The sequence below is a fragment of the Diachasma alloeum genome, unplaced genomic scaffold (assembly GCF_001412515.2).
Source record: "Diachasma alloeum isolate Michigan unplaced genomic scaffold, Dall2.0 Dall_scaffold_00180, whole genome shotgun sequence".
NCBI lineage: Eukaryota > Metazoa > Arthropoda > Insecta > Hymenoptera > Braconidae > Diachasma > Diachasma alloeum.
The window spans coordinates 1093737-1113047 of NW_021680346.1; the positions used below are offsets into that span (position 1 = coordinate 1093737).

Genomic DNA, 19311 nt, shown 5'->3' on the forward strand with positions numbered 1-19311 from the left:
CCCCCCCCCGCCGGAATGTGTCCACAAATTTCCGTGCCCATCTATTCCACCGCCTTCGTACTATCGCCTTTTTCCCTAGAACGTGTCCAAAACGGAAGGTGTCTATCCATCTAAGATTGTATGTACAAACGACCCCTCTCCCCCACCCCGCACTTGTAAAACAATTTCTTCCTTGCTGTCGCCATTTTCCCCAGAATGTGTCCATCTGAGAGTCCAATTAACTACCCCCCTCCCCCCCCATATGTTCCGACCTGTCATGACTGAAGTTGGACTGAAGTGCCAAAAAAATAATGTGCGTTTGACACATACCGCTAACAATTCCACTTCACAGGTGTTTTCGATTGTTCTGTTACAACTGTAGCTTCACGCAACTAATGAGGTTGTTAACTAACTTATTGACCAAGTGTTTGCAATATCTGGACGATTATATTCACTTGTGTATGATTACCGTTATAGCTGATTGTAATCTATGAATTTGGGCGTATTTAACAGAGTTAATCTAAAGGTAATTTCAACACTTCTTAATTATACAAACGCATGCATGGTTGGGGGGGTAATAGGGGGGACTAGGCGGTTTAGCTGTTCAAAAAATTTTGTGTACATAATTGTTGAGGGGTAATTAATTGTGTATTCAGGTGGATGTTGACGGGAATTAATTGTTGATAGATAATACGCGAACATTTAGGTCAAAATGTCACAATTCTGGTGTCAGGTCACAATTAATTGCTTTCGTTTCTAATTTTGTGATTAAAAACTAAGAAAAAAAATAGGAAAGAAAATGAAAAAAAATATGACCAAGAATTTTCACGGAGAAAATCTCAAGTTAATAATTTATGTGGAAAAATAAAAATCTAGACTGTTTGTTTTTTTTTTGTATAAAAATCGAAATCTATTGAATATTAAAGGTGAATTATTTCCAATGGAAAACGGAAAAATTTCTATCCAAATTTTTCATTTCAATTTTGAGGTATTTTTATAGGGAAAACTAACGAATTTGCTAAAAAATTCTATTGGATTTCTATTAACTCTCTATTAGTTTTTGGATGAATACATAAAAAAAATCGGTAGAACTTCTGCGCTTTTTTATCAATATAAATGTTTATTGGAAATATTCTATAGAAAAATAAATAGAATCCGTTTTTAAATAAAGAGAAGGTAAACAGAATGAAAAAAAAAGGAAATTCATGTCGAGCAATTCCTCCAGAAAATGTCTCAATAGAAATAGTAGTATAGAAATATAAAATCCTGATTTTTTCTGTGAAACAGTTTCTATTCGAAATTTTCTATACAATTCGCTAGGTTTTTCAATAAAATTTCTATCAAAATTTTTCACTTCAACGTCGAAGTATTTTCATAGAAAAAAAAATTCTACTGGATTTCTATTAGTTTTTGGCTGAATATATAAAAAAATTCGGTAGCACTTCTGCGTGTTTTTTTCAATACAAATCTTCATCTGAAGATATTCTATAGAAAAATTAATAGAATTCGATGTTTAATACAGAAAAGGAAAACACTGAAAAAAAAATTCATGTCGAGGAATTTCTGTAGAAAATGTCTCAATAGAAAAAGTAATATAGAAATATAATAAAATCCTGAGTTTTTCTGTAAAACAGTTTCTATTCGACATTTTCTATAAAAAAAAAGTCGCAGTCAAGCGGAATTCCGCAATAGAATCGCCCAAAACTTAATAAAAATATGAATAGAAGTTGAATAAAAAACCAATAGAATTCTCTACAGAATTCTCCAGGTTTTTTAATGAAATCTGAGATCAGTTGCTCTCAACATCCGTCTCCCCAGTTAATTTCCCACGATAATTCTCAGGATTCCGGAGGAGGAATGTATTCCGAATGGGCATCCCTAAGCCCCCTAATCCAAAGAGGCTCGGACGAGAGTCGAAGTGTCCTCGAAAAATTTTCCCCAGGGGCTGGTCGCGAAGTGGCCCTGTCAGTCGTCAAACAATTGGCCGCAAATCTCGGCATTTCCCAAGCAGCCGAGACTAGTCCCCTCAACACCGACCGGGAAGTCCAGTGGTGCATGGAAGTCATCTGCTTCGGTCTCTCCCTACCCCTAGCAGAACACGACACCGTACGTGACTGCGTTAATGTCTACTGCGAGTGGCTCTCCGCCCTCTACACATCACCAAAGATTTCAGTTCCAAAACCTATCATCGAGGATCCCAATTTCTATGCCAGAAAGATCATAAGCCATTTTCATAATTTATTCGTGCCAAGGAAAGGCGAAGGTAAGAGAATATTATTCACAATTATTATCGCAATTGTGGTTTACGTATGAGGAAATTTGAGGGGAAGTTCTGGAAAATTGCTCAGAAATTCATTTCAATTCCATCTGTTTTTTCAATGATTGCCTCTAAAATTTCTCATTTCTGTAAATTTTGTAATTCAAAAATTAAAAGGAAATTAACAGATTTAGATTTTCGTATTCTGTGAGATTTCTTTTCCATAAAAATTCCAGATTTTTGGATTAAAGATGAAAAAAAAATAATGCAACTAGTTTTTAGAGAATGAATCTCATGAGAATAAGAGCAGAAAAATTCAAGTTTGCTGATTTCTATAAAATTCTATTAAAGTCCAACTGTTCATGGGATTTTATAGCGAATGAGATTGCACTTTCTCTTCAATTTTATCATACGTGCTCTGACAATTCTCAGATTCTCATTCTGAAGATGATTTAGAAAACTTTCAACTCATCCTGGTAATCTTTCCGTAGTCTGGCCGTTTTTATATCTGGATATAGGTAACAAAATACTCTACTAATACCACATGACACATTTTCATCTCATTGAATATTTCACGCACAGAAAAATTTAATAGAAAAACTTGGCGAATCCAATAAATAATTCTATTGGATTTCTATTGAACTTCAATTAATATTCTATTAGTTTTTGGCCAATTCTAATGCTTTAGTACACGTTTTTTAGTAAAAAATATTCAATAGAATCTATTTTATGGGAAAAATCAATGAAATTCGATTTTTATGTTCAGATATTTATATAATTCTCTCAATTCTCCAAGTTTCTTTTTCATTCTGTTTTCCTCTCCTTTTCACCAATAAAATCAATCAAAAAAAAACTTGGAAAATTTTAGCCGAGGAAATTTTACCGAAAATTCTATAAAATGCAGAGAATACAGAGAATTCTATAGAACTTTTTTTTTTATTATTTTTATTGAGCATTTCTATTGAGCATTTCTATTAAACATTTCTATTGAGCATTTCAATAGAATTGTCCAGCCAATTCGCAAGATGTTTCTGTGAAATTTTTCCAGAAGTGGGTGCACAAAAAAATTAAATAACAAAAACCTAATGATGATCATCAGGTACTGATACGATAAACAGACAAGCTGTGTTGTGCCACCGAGTCCTGAGGACCCTCCAGCAAGTGGCCAGAGGACCAGCAATTCTAGACGGCGAGACTTGGGAGAGTCTCCTGCTGTTCCTCATTGGAATCAATGACTCGTTGCTGGCTCCTCCAGCAGTTCGAGAGGACGCTGGTGAGCAGCTTTGCGAGAGAGTCCTCGGGGTTTTGCTTGAGGTCTGGCTGGTTGCTTGCGAGAAAAAATTCCCATCTCCACCTCTGTGGAGAACCCTGAGGGAGTCATGCCTCCGGTGGCGACATCGGCTCGCTCTGATCGAACAGTGGAATCGCGTTTGTCTCGCTCTAACTGCGAGACTATTAAACATCATGTATGGGCCGATGTTCCCGGGATTGAAGATCAGTATGTTATGAAATCATTAGTGAAGTGGTGAAACGTAAATGAATAAGTTTAAAAAAAATTATTAGGATTTTTAAAAAATGTCAAAGATCTAATTTTCATAGTAATTATGGACTCGTCTCCAAGATCAAATGATTCTGAGGATGATATCCAAGTGCTTTGGCAATTTTTTCTCCGGTGAAATGCTTCTCTACTTTTATTACAGTACTTCAATATTAAAAGAACTTCCGACTTACATTGATTAAGGGGTAAAAATACTAATCGAAATTGAAATAGTAAAATAATTGATAATCTTAATTTCCTATTGATGGTGAATTAAATATTTTATAATATGGCAGTGTTAATTTTCTATTAAGAAAATAATACTGAATTTCTTTTAAATAATCATCAATCTTCCTAACTAGATTGCTGATTAATGAATAATTCGGAAATTTTATGTTTAAATTGTTGATTACTCCAATAATTAAAATTTAAAAGTGATATTAACGAATTGACTACTGTTTGAGTCCTATTTAATCCCTAAATTTCCGGACATTTCAATGATTTTATTACCAGAGATAGGCAAAATCATAAAACAGAATTGAAATTATTTTATGGTCATTTTTATTTTAATAATTATCAATCAACATTTTCAATTCTTTAAATATTTAATTAATCATCAATTAAATTCAGATATTTAGAATTAACTGATTGATTATAATTGAGAATTAAAAATTATTTTCACATTTAAATCGAAAAGTACGGAACTGTAATTAATCTACGCTCAACTTCTTTTAAAATTACTTGACAATTTTTGCCGATCCCTGTTTATTATTGAAATCTTGCAGGTCTGAATTTGAATCTCGAAATTGAACCTTTAGAATCCATTTTTTAAATCTGCAAAAACACTAAAAAAGTTTACTGTTGAAGGAAGATTGACGAAATGATTTTAAAATTGTAATTTTTGAAAATTACTAACATTTCCAATAAATAATTTATAAACAATGAATTTTCCACCACAAAAATCATTTGTTCGGAACCATAACAAATTTATTCTTCAGAAATTCACCAGAAATCCATTTCATGCCTCAAAAAATAAGGTTTAAACAATTTTAACTATTTATTTATAGACAACGAATATTTTAAAAAATGAATCTCTGCAAAATGTAATTTTAATGTCGCTGAAATTCACATTTTCCTCAAATTTTTCTCACCCAATTTAATTCACAAATTTGACGATTTGAATTGACTTTATTAAGTGATCAAATGATCTTGGTAATGAGTAATTTTAAGAGAAAAAATCCGGACATATGGAGATGCATAATTAAACAAAATGACTTGATACATGAATTTTCTGCAAGTCTTAAAGTTGCTCTACCCTTACGGTAAATTCAAAGATTATTGAAAACTGCAAAAAAAATTGTAGAAAACTCGATTAGATTTGGAATTCTAATTTTTTTCTCAATGTAATTATCGTTTTGGTTTTTCGAAGAAGAAATGTTTAAAAATCAGGATTTAACCCAGTGTCTTATATGAAAATCAACATTTCCATTGTAATCAAAGATTGTAATCAAAGATTAAAATCTGAATTGTTTTTTATTAGATGTGAAAAAATGAAGAATTTTCTTGATACCTCATAAAAAATAATCCACCTTTTTGCAAACAAGTTTTATTATTTATTTATAAGAAGGAAATGTTTGAAAATATATCAATATTTTGCGAAAATTAATTTAGATAATACTGACTGGGTATGGATTTTTTCAAATTTTTTCCATGCAATTTAGTTGAAAAATGTAAAAACTGAAAATATCGAAAATTACAGCGCGTAGAGCTACTTTAAACAGAATGATTTGATGCGTGAATTTTCTGCAAGTCTCAACATTGCGCTTCACCACTTCTGAATATTCCATCAACACTTCACTGAATTGATCAATTTTTTATTTGAATTGAATCAGGCGATGAAGATGCCCAGCTCATACCCCCAACCATGTCCGACGAAGCGGTAGCGCAGGCATGGTACCGTCTTTTACGAACAGTTGGCGATCCAGTGGATCTGTGTCGACCAGCTGTAGTTTCCCAGACCCAAGCCTTCCTCCAGTACGCGATAACGAGTCCCAGTGTCATCGATCCCTGTCAGCATCCGTGTCTGCAAGCACTGCCTCAGATATTTCTTAAGGCAATCAAAGGAATTGCAGGACAAGTCGATGCGTTTCTGGGTGAGTCACAACATTAATTCTTCTTCTTCTTCTTCGATTGTTCTGGCACTGACAAAATGTCTTGCGGCCGGTTCGACATTAATTCATTCTGAAGTCTGAACATCTTCTCTTGGCTATATCAGCACTGGTGGGGACTATGATACGTCGATTCACGCATGAAAACATTTAATTGAACCTTCTAGTGCTTTTCTGCTGATTTTTATTGAAATGGAGAGCATTTTCCCCAATTTTTTGGGATAAACATGTTCAAAGAATAATAAAATGAGAATGAGAAGAATAATAAAATGAGAAATAATAGAATTGAAATAATGAATGGAATACAAATTTAGAATGAATGAAAAACTAAATAAAATGGCAAAATCATCAATTCATTTGTGAAAAATTAATAGAATTCTACTTAAAAATGCTATTTATTTTTTTATGCATATTGAGTAGCAAAAATTCAATGGTTTTTTACTGTTTTACTGGAATTATTCTTTTGAAATTCTTCCTGTTGAAATTTTTGAACAATTAAAATTTCCATTTTTTTCGGTTGCAGTTTTTTTCGTTTTTCATCCAAAATTTTCCAAGAAAATCTGAAAATTTACATAATCTTGGAAGAATAAAACGTTAAAAATAGCATGCCCCAGAATTCTTTCAAGAAAAATCCCAACAGAATACGTTATTTAGAAAATTCAACATCCCTTGACTTCTTTTTCTATAAAATTCACATCAATTTCACAAGAAATCAGCAAAAAAGGGAATAAAATAATTAATAAAAGCTCGCAATTATGAAAATCTCAAGGAAGTCCCGTTGAAAGTTATTGCAAATAAAATCTGGGAAAATGCGCGAAAAATTGTGAAATTTCCAAAGGAAACTCCTCGTATTTCCCATTGAATTCTTGCATGCGTGGGTAACAGGCACGGTGAATGGAAATTTTCAGGCATTTCTCAAGCTTGTTGCTGGGAAGAATGCTGCGCGACTACTGGACTATCGAACACCAGTGTGTCTGGAGTTGGTGGTGCTGGTGGTGAAAAAATAACCAAGGATCAACCCCAACCCTCACCCACACCCCCAACACAACGCAGACTTGCGAAAAGTTTCAGCGTTACACCATCTGCTGTCACTAAGGGTACAGCACACTTTATTCTCAGTATTTTCAAGACATTTGCACCTTTTAAATTGCACCGAGTGGCTAAACTCGAAGATAATAGGGGCCAATGATGAACAATTGAGATATTAATTGAAAAAAAGTAATAAAATTGAATTTTTCTATGCAATTGAAACATATTCTATTGAAACATTCTCTATAGGAATTCCTGAGTTTTTTATTTAATTTTTCACACGAAAAGAGAAAAAAAATGAAACGAAGTTAATAAATTCGTGTCGAAGAATTTTTGTAAAAAATGTTTCAATAGATAAAGATGTGTAGAAAAATGAAAGTTTTGCAGGAGAATTTCAACTAGTATTCAAAGTTTTTCAATTTTCTCGAATTTTTTTGCTTCAAATTCCAACACAACTTCATATTCAATTGAATTTCCTACTTCTCAATAGTTCTCCGGTAATGAATATCTTTATTATCGTATAGGAATACCAAAAGCGTCGTTGATTGGACTAACAACAAGTAGAATATCCAACACGTCGATCAACATTGCCAACTCCGGGCCCTCGTCAACGTCAAGTACAATTTGTAAGAAATTTTTATTCCTCAAAAGTCATTTTTTCCCCTCGAACAGCATCATTGAACATGACGCGGTGGTTTCTAGCTGCCACATCCCTCACCAGTGACATCAGACCCCCACTGGCTCCAGGACGACCAAAATGTAATACAGTTCTACATCTCTTTGGTGAGTGGCTGTTCGAAGCTGCGTTCATTGGCACTGATGGCTGGTCGCAGAGTTTACCCCGTGAGTTTTCAGTGGTTGACAATTTACGAATGATTTTTGTTGATGATTTCAAGTGATATAGTCGAATTGAATATCAATAAATTAATGAAGAACATTTTATGGAAGAGTTTCTCCAAAAAAAATCGTTGGCATTTTTAGCTCTGATTTTTAATGGAGAAAAATCAATAATTTTTTTTTCCATTAATTCTTCACCATGAATTTCTCAAGTTTTTTAAATTTAATTTTATAATGAAAAACAAAAAAATTGAATAAAATTTTTTGCAACATAAATTTTATAATTATTCAATTGCTATTCACTTTAATTGATATGTAGAGCCAGTGGGTGCCTCAATAGATTTTTCTCCATCAATTCTTGGTCAAGCATTTCTCAAGTTTTTTAAATTTAATTTTATAATGAAAAACAAAAAAATTGAATAAAATTTTTTGCAACATAAATTTTATAATTATTCAATTGCTATTCACTTTAATTGATATGTAGAGCCAGTGGGTGCCTCAATAGATTTTTCTCCATCAATTCTTGGTCAAGCATTTCTCAAGTTTTTTAAATTTAATTTTATAATGAAAAACAAAAAAATTGAATGAAAATTTTTGGAACATAAATTTTATAATTATTTAATTGCTATTCAATTTAATTGATATGTAGAGCCAGTACGTGCCTCAATAGATTTTTCTTCATTAATTCTTGGTCAAGCATTTCTCAAGTTTTTTAAATTTAATTTTATAATGAAAAACAAAAAAATTGAATGAAAATTTTTGGAACATCAATTTTTTAATTATTTAATTGCTATTCAATTTAATTGATATGTAGAGCCAGTGGGTGCCTCAATAGATTTTTCTCCATCAATTCTTGGTCAAGCATTTTTCAAGCTTTTTGAATTTAATTTTATAATGAAACAAAAATTGAATAAAAATTTTCGGAACATAAATTTTATGATTATGCAATTTCTCTTGAATTTAATTGATATGTAGAGCCAGTGGGTGCCTCAAAGCGACCGTCATCCGTGCTAGTAGAGGGTCCAAATTCCCTTCAAGAAACAATCAACGAAATCCCAACATCCCTGAGCATCGATCGCTACGAGTCAGGGAAGGCAGAAGCCATGGGTGCACTTTGCAGGATATTCTGCGCTAAAAAGACTGGGGAGGAAATATTTCCGGTGTATTTAGCTAGATTCTACCAAGCGATGCATCGAGGGCTCAGAGTTGATGAGGTGAACATATCTCCTCAATCATAATTAAAAATTAATCATTACTTTCCGTCATATTTTAGTATTTTCAATTTTTCGATTTTAATAAAACATTTTCGTCTCAATTTCAATTCTTAAATGGAAAAATATTCTGAAATTATTACTGATTACTGAAGTAGTGGAAGAATCTCTCGCGAATTGATAACTGATTCTACATGTGACAATAGTATATTGTGTTACAAGTGCGTAAAGAACTACTTTTTCGCACGCACGCGTAACACATCCCATTTTTTGTAATATCTGCCGAGTTCACTGTTCGGAACCGTAGTGGGGGTAAAGTGGTTGCTTTTGTGCAACCACTTTACACACACTAAACGGTTTCGAAAAGTGAACTTTTGAGACAGGTCTTACAAAAATTAATTGAATTATTAAATTAATTAGTTAATTTGCCAAATTGGGCGGGCACTTGTTCGATTTTTTCAATTTTGTTTTCTTTTAATTTTGATAGAATCGAGAGTGTGGAGAAACCCTAGCCAGCATTCTATCAAACTCAGCCGATCTATTTCGATTGGATCTGGATGGGGTTGAGATGCTCGCGCCAGCAGTTTTAACAGCCCTAGAGCTGGTGCTGCCTGATAAAGATCTCAAGTTGAAATCATCAAATGTTTCAAAGATAGAGCTACGAAGGGCCTCCATTCAGATGCTGATATCGATGTTGGCATTGCCTTTACATTTTCAGGTTTGAATGGAAATTAAATTTTCGCCCTTTGCCATTTTATCAAGATGAAGTAATTAGTTTTTGCTAATTAGTTAATTGTTTTCAGCAATGAGTCGACAGCCATTATATTCGTAATATTTTGTAATATTATTCAAATTTGCAAATTTTATTACTATGATTTTATTATCTTACTTGAAATTTGAAAACATGAAAATAATTCATGATTTAAATTTTCTATTAACTATTGAGTAAATAATTATAAATTTCATAAAAGGATTTTTCAATTCGACATGTAGTTGTCAAACTTTTGACAAGATTACCGGTTGATAGATTATTTCGCAATTTGAATATTCGATTGATGATTAATTTGGTAATTGAAAATTGTTGGGTAATATTATCAGTTAACAGAAGCTAAATTTAATTATGATCCCTGCTTGTTTTACCTTTGTACGAAATATTCTCTTGAGAGTTTTTCCATTAAACAAGTGGAACAATTCTTTTATCTTCATTTAGAATAGTTATTTTAGCTAATTAATGATGAAAATTCTTGTATAAATCAAATGAAAGAGTGATGCTGTCGATATTATCGTGAAACTTAAAACGATCTAATAAAAACTTTTCACGCATAATTGAATAAATTTGAAACCTGATTTTTGAAAAAAAAAAACATTTAAAAATGCTCTGTTTGTTCAAAATTTGCAAAAGTCATCGTAAAAAAAAAATGTCATCACAAAAACTTTTGAGCCATTACTCAATGAATTCAGCAATAAATTCCATTTATTTTCCTCAGAATCTTCCAATTCGAGAATTCTCACTCTCTCCAATGGACAACAATCCCGATAAAACTCCACTGACATTCGGCCAACTGAAGCCCAGACTGATGAATCTTCTGATAAATGCTCTACAAGTGGAATCAGATCCCTTGAACACGCACATGCTATTAGGTACGTTATTTCATCATTAATTTTTTTTTATGAATTCAGATCCTTCGGATGAATTTAAAAACGTTTTTCAAGGTGGTTTACTCCTGAGTGTTCAAGACTCGGCGACTGCAGAGGAAGTCGAGCAATCAGCGCCTCTCGATACAGTGGACAATGACACGTCGACGAATCTACTGACGTCTGGTAATTTTCATTTCCCGAATAAAATGCAAGAATGCATACATAACACATCAATCCTTCGACAGCTTGAGATCTCTCTTTCTTATTATTTACGTTTTTCTCGGAAGTATTTCAACTGCTTTCGTGACTTCATGGCTCGTGTCTCAAATCTGTGAGATAGTCGGGCAAAATGGAACTCTTTTAATCAGCACTGAAGACATTGAATTCATAAAAACACTCGATAGATGTTAATTCTTGCATTTAATTAGTCCATTGGCATTGATGCTGTGAGAATTTTTGGGCATTAATTTGGCAGAATGTTTTTCTCGTTGATTTTGTAATTAGAAACACGATAATACAGCGGAAAAAAAACATCACAAAATTATTTTTAACAATTTCTAGGAAATTAATTAATGTGAAAAACCTGGTGAACTCGTTGAAAAATTTGATTGGATTTCTACTGAACTTTCTATTAGTTTTTGGTTGACTCTGTTGAAATGTTCAATAGAAAATATTCAATAAAAACAATTTTTCAAGTTTTTTTTTCATTCTATTTTCTTCAAAAATTAATAATAATATTTAATATTCAATAGAAATTCAATAGAATTTTCTAACGAATTCGCAACGTTTTTCTATAAAATTTTTTCATCCGTTCTGCATTGGTTAGGATACAATATTGAAATGATAAAACGCTTTATAATTAATGCACAGACTTTATAAAATCATGAATCATAAATTGATAATCCCATAAAATCAAAAATTTTCCTCCAAAATGATTAATTATTTAATAGTTCCATATTGCCCCACACCTCCCCTGCATTATGATTTTGAGCAATTTTTTTCGTTTTATTTTCCATTTTGGTTGCACCTTTGGGCATTCGTCATTGCGATATCATCACGCTGCTTCTATAGCCAGCAGCGACTCGACCAGTCAAATAAGCATTTGCAGTGACCTCCGCTCCCTGGGGGACGACGGGTCCACAGTTCAGGACGAAACGCCTGCTTTTGGTAAATACTTTCATTTGTGCGCTTACAGTGAATTATAGTTGCACTCATGTGCGTTAAGTGTTTTTGAATTCTTCATGAAACCCATTGACATTCGATTCTGAGAGCTACAACAATACTCATGTGCCAATTTTTTTTTCAACGATGGAAGAGGTCTGGATTAATTCGAGAGACTGATTTATCTTCTTTAGATTCAGCTCATGCCCTCTTCTTGAGGGCTACCTATCTAGTCTGCCATCGGCTAATATCCTCGTGGAAGACCGATCTGAATATTTCCCTGGCTGCTCTTGAGTTGCTGTCGGGATTGGCGAGGACCAACATACGTGAAACCGGTAATGATTCACTTATTTTATTGAATAACGAGACTAATGGCCAGCAATGCGACACGACGAGTGTTTAATATTCAACATTTAAAGAAGTATAAACATAACTTGAATTTTCAAGAAATGCTAAAGTAAATTGTAAACGAAATTACTATTGTGGAGGAAAAAAAAAACGAAATTAATGTGGATAGAAACCTTCTGGTTGAGTTTAAACAAATTTGTGCGCAAACGGCAGTCTAGTATTACTGATAATAAATTATTTGGAATGGGAGGGTTTTATCTGAGAGTACAATATTCGAGATTACGAGAAAGTCGATATGAAGAAGTACACAATAATTGAAGATACAATATTTATTTACTCTCGCAACGAAATATCTGTTTTTATTGCTCATTTTTTAAATACTTGCTTTGTTTTTTTTAAAGCGAAGCGTTATTATAAAAAAATAAAATAAAAAGAAAATAATAATTAAAATAATAATAATAATAATAATAATAATTTTTAATAATCATTTTATTAGAAGAAAAATATTAAAAATGAGATGATTTCCATCAATGTATCACTTAATCTCGAACATTGCCCCTTGATTTCTTAAAATTTGGCTGGAAAATCTAAATTATAAAAATTTATCCCTGTTCTATTTTCAATTACAAACTAGCGAGGAGATTGACAGGTTTGGCATGAATATATTTTGCTAATGAAATCTATATAATTTAGTAGTGAAGGAAAAAGAAGTAATAATAATAAGTTCACCACAAATTCGAGATGACGTTTTGGAAAATTTATCGATACTCAAAGGAATGAAAAAAATTTTACGAGAATTTTTCATTGACGGCTTGATTTTTCTTTGTGAAAAATTAACCGCGATATGACATAAAGTCAATTTACATCACCACTTTGCTGCTGAAGTAATCATTCTCACTGTTGAAATGAGATGAGTCGGAATAATTACTTCTTTCCGAAATAATACGTTCCATGTTTAGACAAGCAGGCAAACGCAGAGATGTTATCGCCTCAATGGCATTGAAAACACTATAAAATCACTCATAAATTATAAACCAACGAGTTGCATAAATCTCACGGTGAGACAGTTTGATAATGGGAGATACCTTCCTCAATTAACACTTGATAAACTTATTATATAATATTCTGATAAATTCCAAATTTGAAAATTCCGAGTACTTTTTATGAATAATTTATAAACAATCAATTTTCCACCAAAAAATTATTTGAATTTTACCAGAAATCGCATTCATGCCTAAAAAAAATGAGATTGCCGAAAGTTTAAACAATTTCAATTATTTATTTATAAACAAAGAATGTTAAAAAAAACCCTCGTCACTATTATTTTGGCCCTTGCGACCCTTAGTTACTGATTCTTCATTTCTAACCGTCGTGATCCTTAATCTGACCCTTGTGACCCTCATTTGAATCCTTAATATGCTCCTGATTATAATCCTCGCGACCCTTGTAACCCTTATGACCTATATATGATCTTTAATCTGACCCTTACGATCTTTAATTTGACCATGACCTGTAATAACCCTTGTGAATAACCCTTTTGGCCTTCTGACCCTTAATCTGACCCTGATAACCCTTTTTTACCCTCGGGACCCTTATTTGGACCCTGGTGACCGTTAGTTTCCGACACTTGGTCTTAAACCCTCACGTCCCTTAACCCGACCTGTGTGACTCTTATTAAAACCCTCAATTTGATCCTCGTGACCCTTATGACCTGTAATCTGACCCTTGCGACCCTTAATTTGACCCATATGACTTGTAATCTGATCCTTGGGACCCTTATTCGGACCACTGTAACCCTTATGACCTTCTGACCCTTAATCTGACCCTCATAATCCTTAATTGTGAAATGTCAATTTTGACAACCAAATTTTTATCACCCCAGAAGTCGATTTGAATTTTCATAATGGCGAGAGCTTTGATGAAATGTCACCTCCCATAACCATTTACAAAACTATTCAATAGATTCCCTGGAATGCAAACGAGCAGTTAAATGGCTGTGCGACTACATAACGTATCAATGTTGGCGTCCACCCCCGGCCCACTCCAAGGATCTCCATTCATCGATAGTAGCGGCGTTCGGTTGTCTGACAACCTGGCTGACCGCTCACCCCCAGCTCCTCCAGGACAAGGACTGTTTGACAACAGTCCTGGAAGTAGTTGAGCTCGGTGTGTCAGGGACAAAGAGTGTCGGAAAGCCGGGTGAGCCGATAAAAATGAAAGACGAGAAGGAGTTAAAGCCGGCGTCGATGCGCGTCAGAGACGCAGCTGACGGTCTTCTGACGATTGTTCTTGAGCAAGTCGGATACTTTCCGAGTGCCTGCGGGGCTCAATCCCTCTCATCGCTCCTGGACGAGGTGTCTCTCTTGGAGCAGAGCCTGAAGGAGAGTGTCTCTCGTTCCCAAGCGGTCGAGCGATTCCGGTATTTCGTGGCTGAGAACGCAACCATGCTGGCTATCCTCGAGGGAACCTCTGAGCATTCAGCTAACAGCAATAACGATCCCCATCCGACAGTGACGCTTGTCATCAGGGGACCCTTCGGCCGGCACGCCTGGACGATGCAGCTTCGCCATCTGCCGAGGCATAAGTCAGGGGTCAAGAGCATCAACCCGAATCCTGGGAGACCTCTTCCACTGGCTGAAACACTACCGCGAACTGATTACAAACCGAGATTCTTTCCTGATAATGTCGACAAGATTCCTCACTGCAAGGTAGGTCGGAGCTTTCATTTTGTTCTGTTTCAATGGTTTGATGATGAAATTATGAACGTGAAAATTAATTCCGAATGTCATGTATGACAAAGTTTTGGAAGAAAAACCTATCGAATTTTCTGGAATTCTCATGAATTCCTATTCGCTTTGAACTGATTTTATGCGCCTTGTTTGTCGGGGCAATTATTCAATGGAAAATGTTATATAAAAAAAATCAATAGAATTCGATTTTTCTATAGAAATCCTCGGCTCAAATTTTCCAAGTTACTTTGTATGATTTTTTGAATGAATAAAAGACAAATCGAGTGGAAAAAACATGGAAAATCCATGTCTCAAAATTTCTATAAAAAATGTCCCAACAGAAAAGTTGTACAGAATGATAAAATTCTATATATTTTCTTCTGCAAATCACTAGTGCAGTCCAGTAGCGCTGCGAAATTGGTCACTCGAATCGTTCCAAAATCCATAGAAATCCAATAGAATCAGGAATAACAACAAAAAGAAAATCCCCCCAGGTAGACGAATCAATCCCGAGCCTAGAGGCCGTGATGAACGACAACGCATCCGTGAAAGAAGAGCACGATCTGCTCTCCCAGATCCTCGACTCCCAGATGACCATTGAATCCCAGATCGATCAGGAGTCGAAGGCCTCCAGCAGCGATCGTGAGAGCTACCGGGAGTGTCAGCCCCCGAGCAATGCCCACGAGTTCCAGACGGCGCGTCTCTTCCTGAGCCACTTCGGCTTCATCGGCTTCGACCCTTCGATCTTGGACGAGAACGATCGATCCCTCGGGATCACAGCACTGGATCCGTCGATCCCCGGCTTCTGCGCCGATCTGGAGAGCCTCGACAACACAAACTCCAGAACTTGCGACACTGTTCACATTTTCTACGTCAAGTCCGGCCAGAGGGCGCCAGGGGACATTCTGTCGAATGTCTTGAGCAGAGACAACGTTTCCGATCATTTTCTGGAGTTTCTGAACTCTCTGGGATGGCCTGTTAGGGTCAGGGATCACGCGGGGTGGACTGGACACGTCACGACTTCCTGGAGAATAACTCCGAATATCAGTTCGTCTCAGAGTAATTCGACGCTCAATGCCAGTGAAAATGGGGGTTCCCTGTACAGTGGCGACACTCACGTCTTGTACTGGGCGGATGTCAGCTCAGAAATAGCTTTCATCGTTCCAACAGCGACGTCAAGTGCGAGTAGCAACAGCAATCATCAGGTGTCTGACTGTCTTGAGGATCAAGGAATTTGCAGTAGTGACTGCAGCACTAGCTATAATTGCAATTATGAAAGGAGTATGAGCGAACATTCGTCGAATAGAGCTGCTTCGAGGTTCGTAGAAGTTCAAATTTTTGAAGTTTTTGATTCAAGTTTTTGATTTGTTTTGATGCTTTAATTATTTAAAAACCTCTAACGATTCTCAATTCTTTCTAAATTTTTTATATTTTATTATTAATATTTCATATTTTATATTATTCTGTAGTTTTATTGGAGTTCTGGTAGAATAGGGTTCATGAATTGGGTAGAATTCTAGAACTTTGTTGATTTAATGAAAATTATTAAGAATTTTCGGAATTATTGACTTTTTGAAATTATCCTTTTGCCGTCATTTTTGGATTATTAAAACAAAGTTGCAGTTGTCCTTCGAATTGAGCTGCACTAAAGAATTTCCTAGAAGAACTTGTAGATTTCAACAGAAAATTCTCTTGAACTTCTACAGAAAATTTTATTAGTTTTTGGCCGACGGCCTTGAAAAGTATTTGACGTCTCGAATAAATTACATCATTACAGAGTGGACAGTGGATACGCCCCTCAGAGCTCCCAGACCACGAGCTCCAGGACAATGTCCTTGGACCTGGAGAAGCAGCCGTCAAGCCTGACGAGTTCAGGGCCCCCGAGTGTATCATCAAACTCAGAATTTCCTGTGAGGTCGAGGAGAACGACTAAACACTCATTCCCAGGGCAGATGGAGACGAAGATCATGGTGGTTTGGCTGGAGAGTCTTGAGGACTACGCGCACTTCCCTGTGGATCAGCTGCTCCCTTATTCCAGCACTGGATTGGAATCAAATTGCAGGACCTTGCAGGCCTCTGACGTCTTGCTGATTTATCTTCATTCATTGTCGAATGGTCTGCTGAGGGTGAAACTCCAGGGGCCGGTCTCCAGGATCAATCTGGCGACTCCCTTGATCGATGGAATGCTCGTGTCCAGGAGGGTTTTGGGAACACTAGTCAGACAGACTGCGATCAATATGGCGAGGAGGAAGAGACTGGACAACGACAGCTATCACCCACCTCATGTCAGACGAAGGCTCAAGGTTCAGGATATGATGCAGAAGTATAAACGGGATCTTTCGCAGCCGGAGCTGTTGACTCTGTTGTTCAATAGTCCTATTGTCCAGTGATGTTGAAGAGAAGAGCGAGGTAAAGGTCGTATGGAGACGGGTTTTTACATTCTTCTTAATTGTTGTAATTTCAAGATCAGGGCGAAGTGGTGAAACTACGGGTATTTGATTGGCGACAACTCGAGATCGGCAGAGTAGAATTCGATGAGTTTAATCTCATTTTGAAGAATGTTTTCTTAGCTTTAAAATGAGACTCGCTCAAATCGCATCATTGGTTCAGAAGGTATCGAAGATTTAGACGCATTGATTAGTTTCTTTCAAATTCGAAGATGTATGTAAAATAAACTTTGTTTAGTCAACGATAACTAAAGAACGGCAGAATCGAATTAAACAACTTTAGTGTCATTTTCAAGGAATTTTTTAAGCCTTTCAAATAAGATCTGATTTGTAGAAATCGCATAGTTGGCTCGGAATCTTTATAAAAAAGTCAAGAGCTTGATTACAAAAAAATCAACATTTTTAATGGACGTTTGAAATTTTTCGCGAGTCATGCAGTGATAATAAATAAAATGGTACTGTACGTATCTTATCGTCGGATTGATACACATCACGCAATCAATGATGAAAGAAAAATGGAGGAGTTGTGCTAGTGGAGGCAATGTTTTGAGAGTCTCTCTGTTACACCCAACGATTGTATTTTATGTAAGTAAATAATAAATATTTTTAACAACAAGTCTGTCAACTTTAATGTCGTGTCCTGCATCAACAATTTATTCGCCAAACGAATGGAGCATAATATGAAAAGTACTATTACGTAGGTGATTACGAAGGGTCGTATGAGATCATGTGAATTGCTCCAGTGCTCCAATTATTGACGATTCGATACCAGTTTATCACACGCTTGTATTGACGATGGGATTCTTCCAAGAATGAAGTGATCTGTTTCTCTATCTCTTTCTCAATAAAGGGGCCCTATTTGGCGATAAAATATAGGCTCCATTTCCGGAATTATGACGGGTCTATTTCTAGGATAAAAATGCAAGTCATGTTGGACGTGTTGGGGGAAATATGGGATTCTCAAGGTTTTGAGGGATTTTCAGTGCCGAGACGGAATGAGAATGAGAGGATGAAAGAGAATGAAATTAATCCGATTGACGAATTCTATCTGCGATTTTTTCATTGAATAATTAATTAAAATTTGGGTTTATCAACCATTATTAACACATTCTACAAGCTTTTTCATTTCATACACGTCTTTTTAATCTTTAAAAAGAATGCTTATTTGATAGAAAAAAAATCGGTAATACCTATGAAGGGTCTGAATGAAAACGTCAGGTTCGTCCGATTATTCGAATTGTCTTCAAATTCATAAATCTTAAATTTCGTCAAAAATGAGAAATAAAATAACTTTAGAAAAAAGTCTACAAAATTCAATTTTTTTCTGGATAAATCAGTCTCTTGATATTTTTTTTTCAATTTTTCGGGATGCAATTTTTTCTTTATTTCTCATTACAAAATTCGAGAAGAAGAACTTGGGGAATTTATGCTCAAGGATTTTTATAGAGGAGATCCTAATAAGTTATTTTGAAAGATCAATATGCAAATTGAATTATAATAGAGTTCCATGAGAAACTCAAGAGAATTTCAATTTTCAAGAGAAAGCGTCTTACTTTTTAGAGAAAGTCTTTACGATTTTTTAAATATCAATCGGATATTTGCCTTTTTTCTACGCGGATTTGGATCAGAAGATGTTCCATAAAAAAATGTAGCAGTTGAATGATTGTACGCGCCTGCAGTGGGAGGCGAGAAGACAACAGCGAACGCGTATGAATTTACCACGTGTGTATAATGGATACAAATGCCTGGGGGCAGTTGACCGCGGTCAATTAGTCACTTGTAGTTCTCAGCATTTCCCGCATTTCTACCGTTGACCTCAGACGAGCGATCGACCCCAAGTAGTTCCGTTGAATTCCCGGTAAATAAATTAGCGTACACATGTTTATTATCATTAAACTACACTGAGAGAAAACCAAAGATGTTGTTAAACAAGTCTTGTTTGCGCCAACAAAATCGCTAGTTGAAAATTG

General features: G+C 35.2%; 1 protein-coding gene across 8 annotated transcripts; it reads left to right on the plus strand.

Moving 5' to 3' along the window:
- Positions 1 to 247: 247 nt before the first annotated feature.
- On the plus strand, positions 248 to 17957 carry LOC107044610 (ral GTPase-activating protein subunit beta). 8 transcript variants are annotated; one of them, XM_015266565.1, is made up of 19 exons: positions 250 to 379; positions 457 to 505; positions 1822 to 2242; positions 2728 to 2754; positions 3336 to 3734; positions 5666 to 5926; positions 6850 to 7038; positions 7495 to 7596; positions 7673 to 7813; positions 8783 to 9021; positions 9506 to 9736; positions 10506 to 10659; positions 10732 to 10839; positions 11728 to 11823; positions 12012 to 12152; positions 12800 to 12814; positions 14128 to 14873; positions 15389 to 16212; positions 16672 to 17957. In XM_015266565.1, exons 2-19 carry the CDS (start codon positions 470 to 472, stop codon positions 17282 to 17284), a joined length of 4743 nt encoding a protein of 1580 aa, XP_015122051.1. In that variant the 5' UTR covers positions 250 to 379; positions 457 to 469; the 3' UTR covers positions 17285 to 17957. The 8 variants fall into 8 exon arrangements, with proteins under 8 accessions (XP_015122058.1, XP_015122051.1, XP_015122044.1 ...); XM_015266572.1 differs by lacking the exon at positions 457 to 505 and having other exon boundaries at positions 248 to 292; XM_015266558.1 differs by having other exon boundaries at positions 250 to 505.
- The last annotated feature ends 1354 nt before the right edge of the window (positions 17958 to 19311 follow it).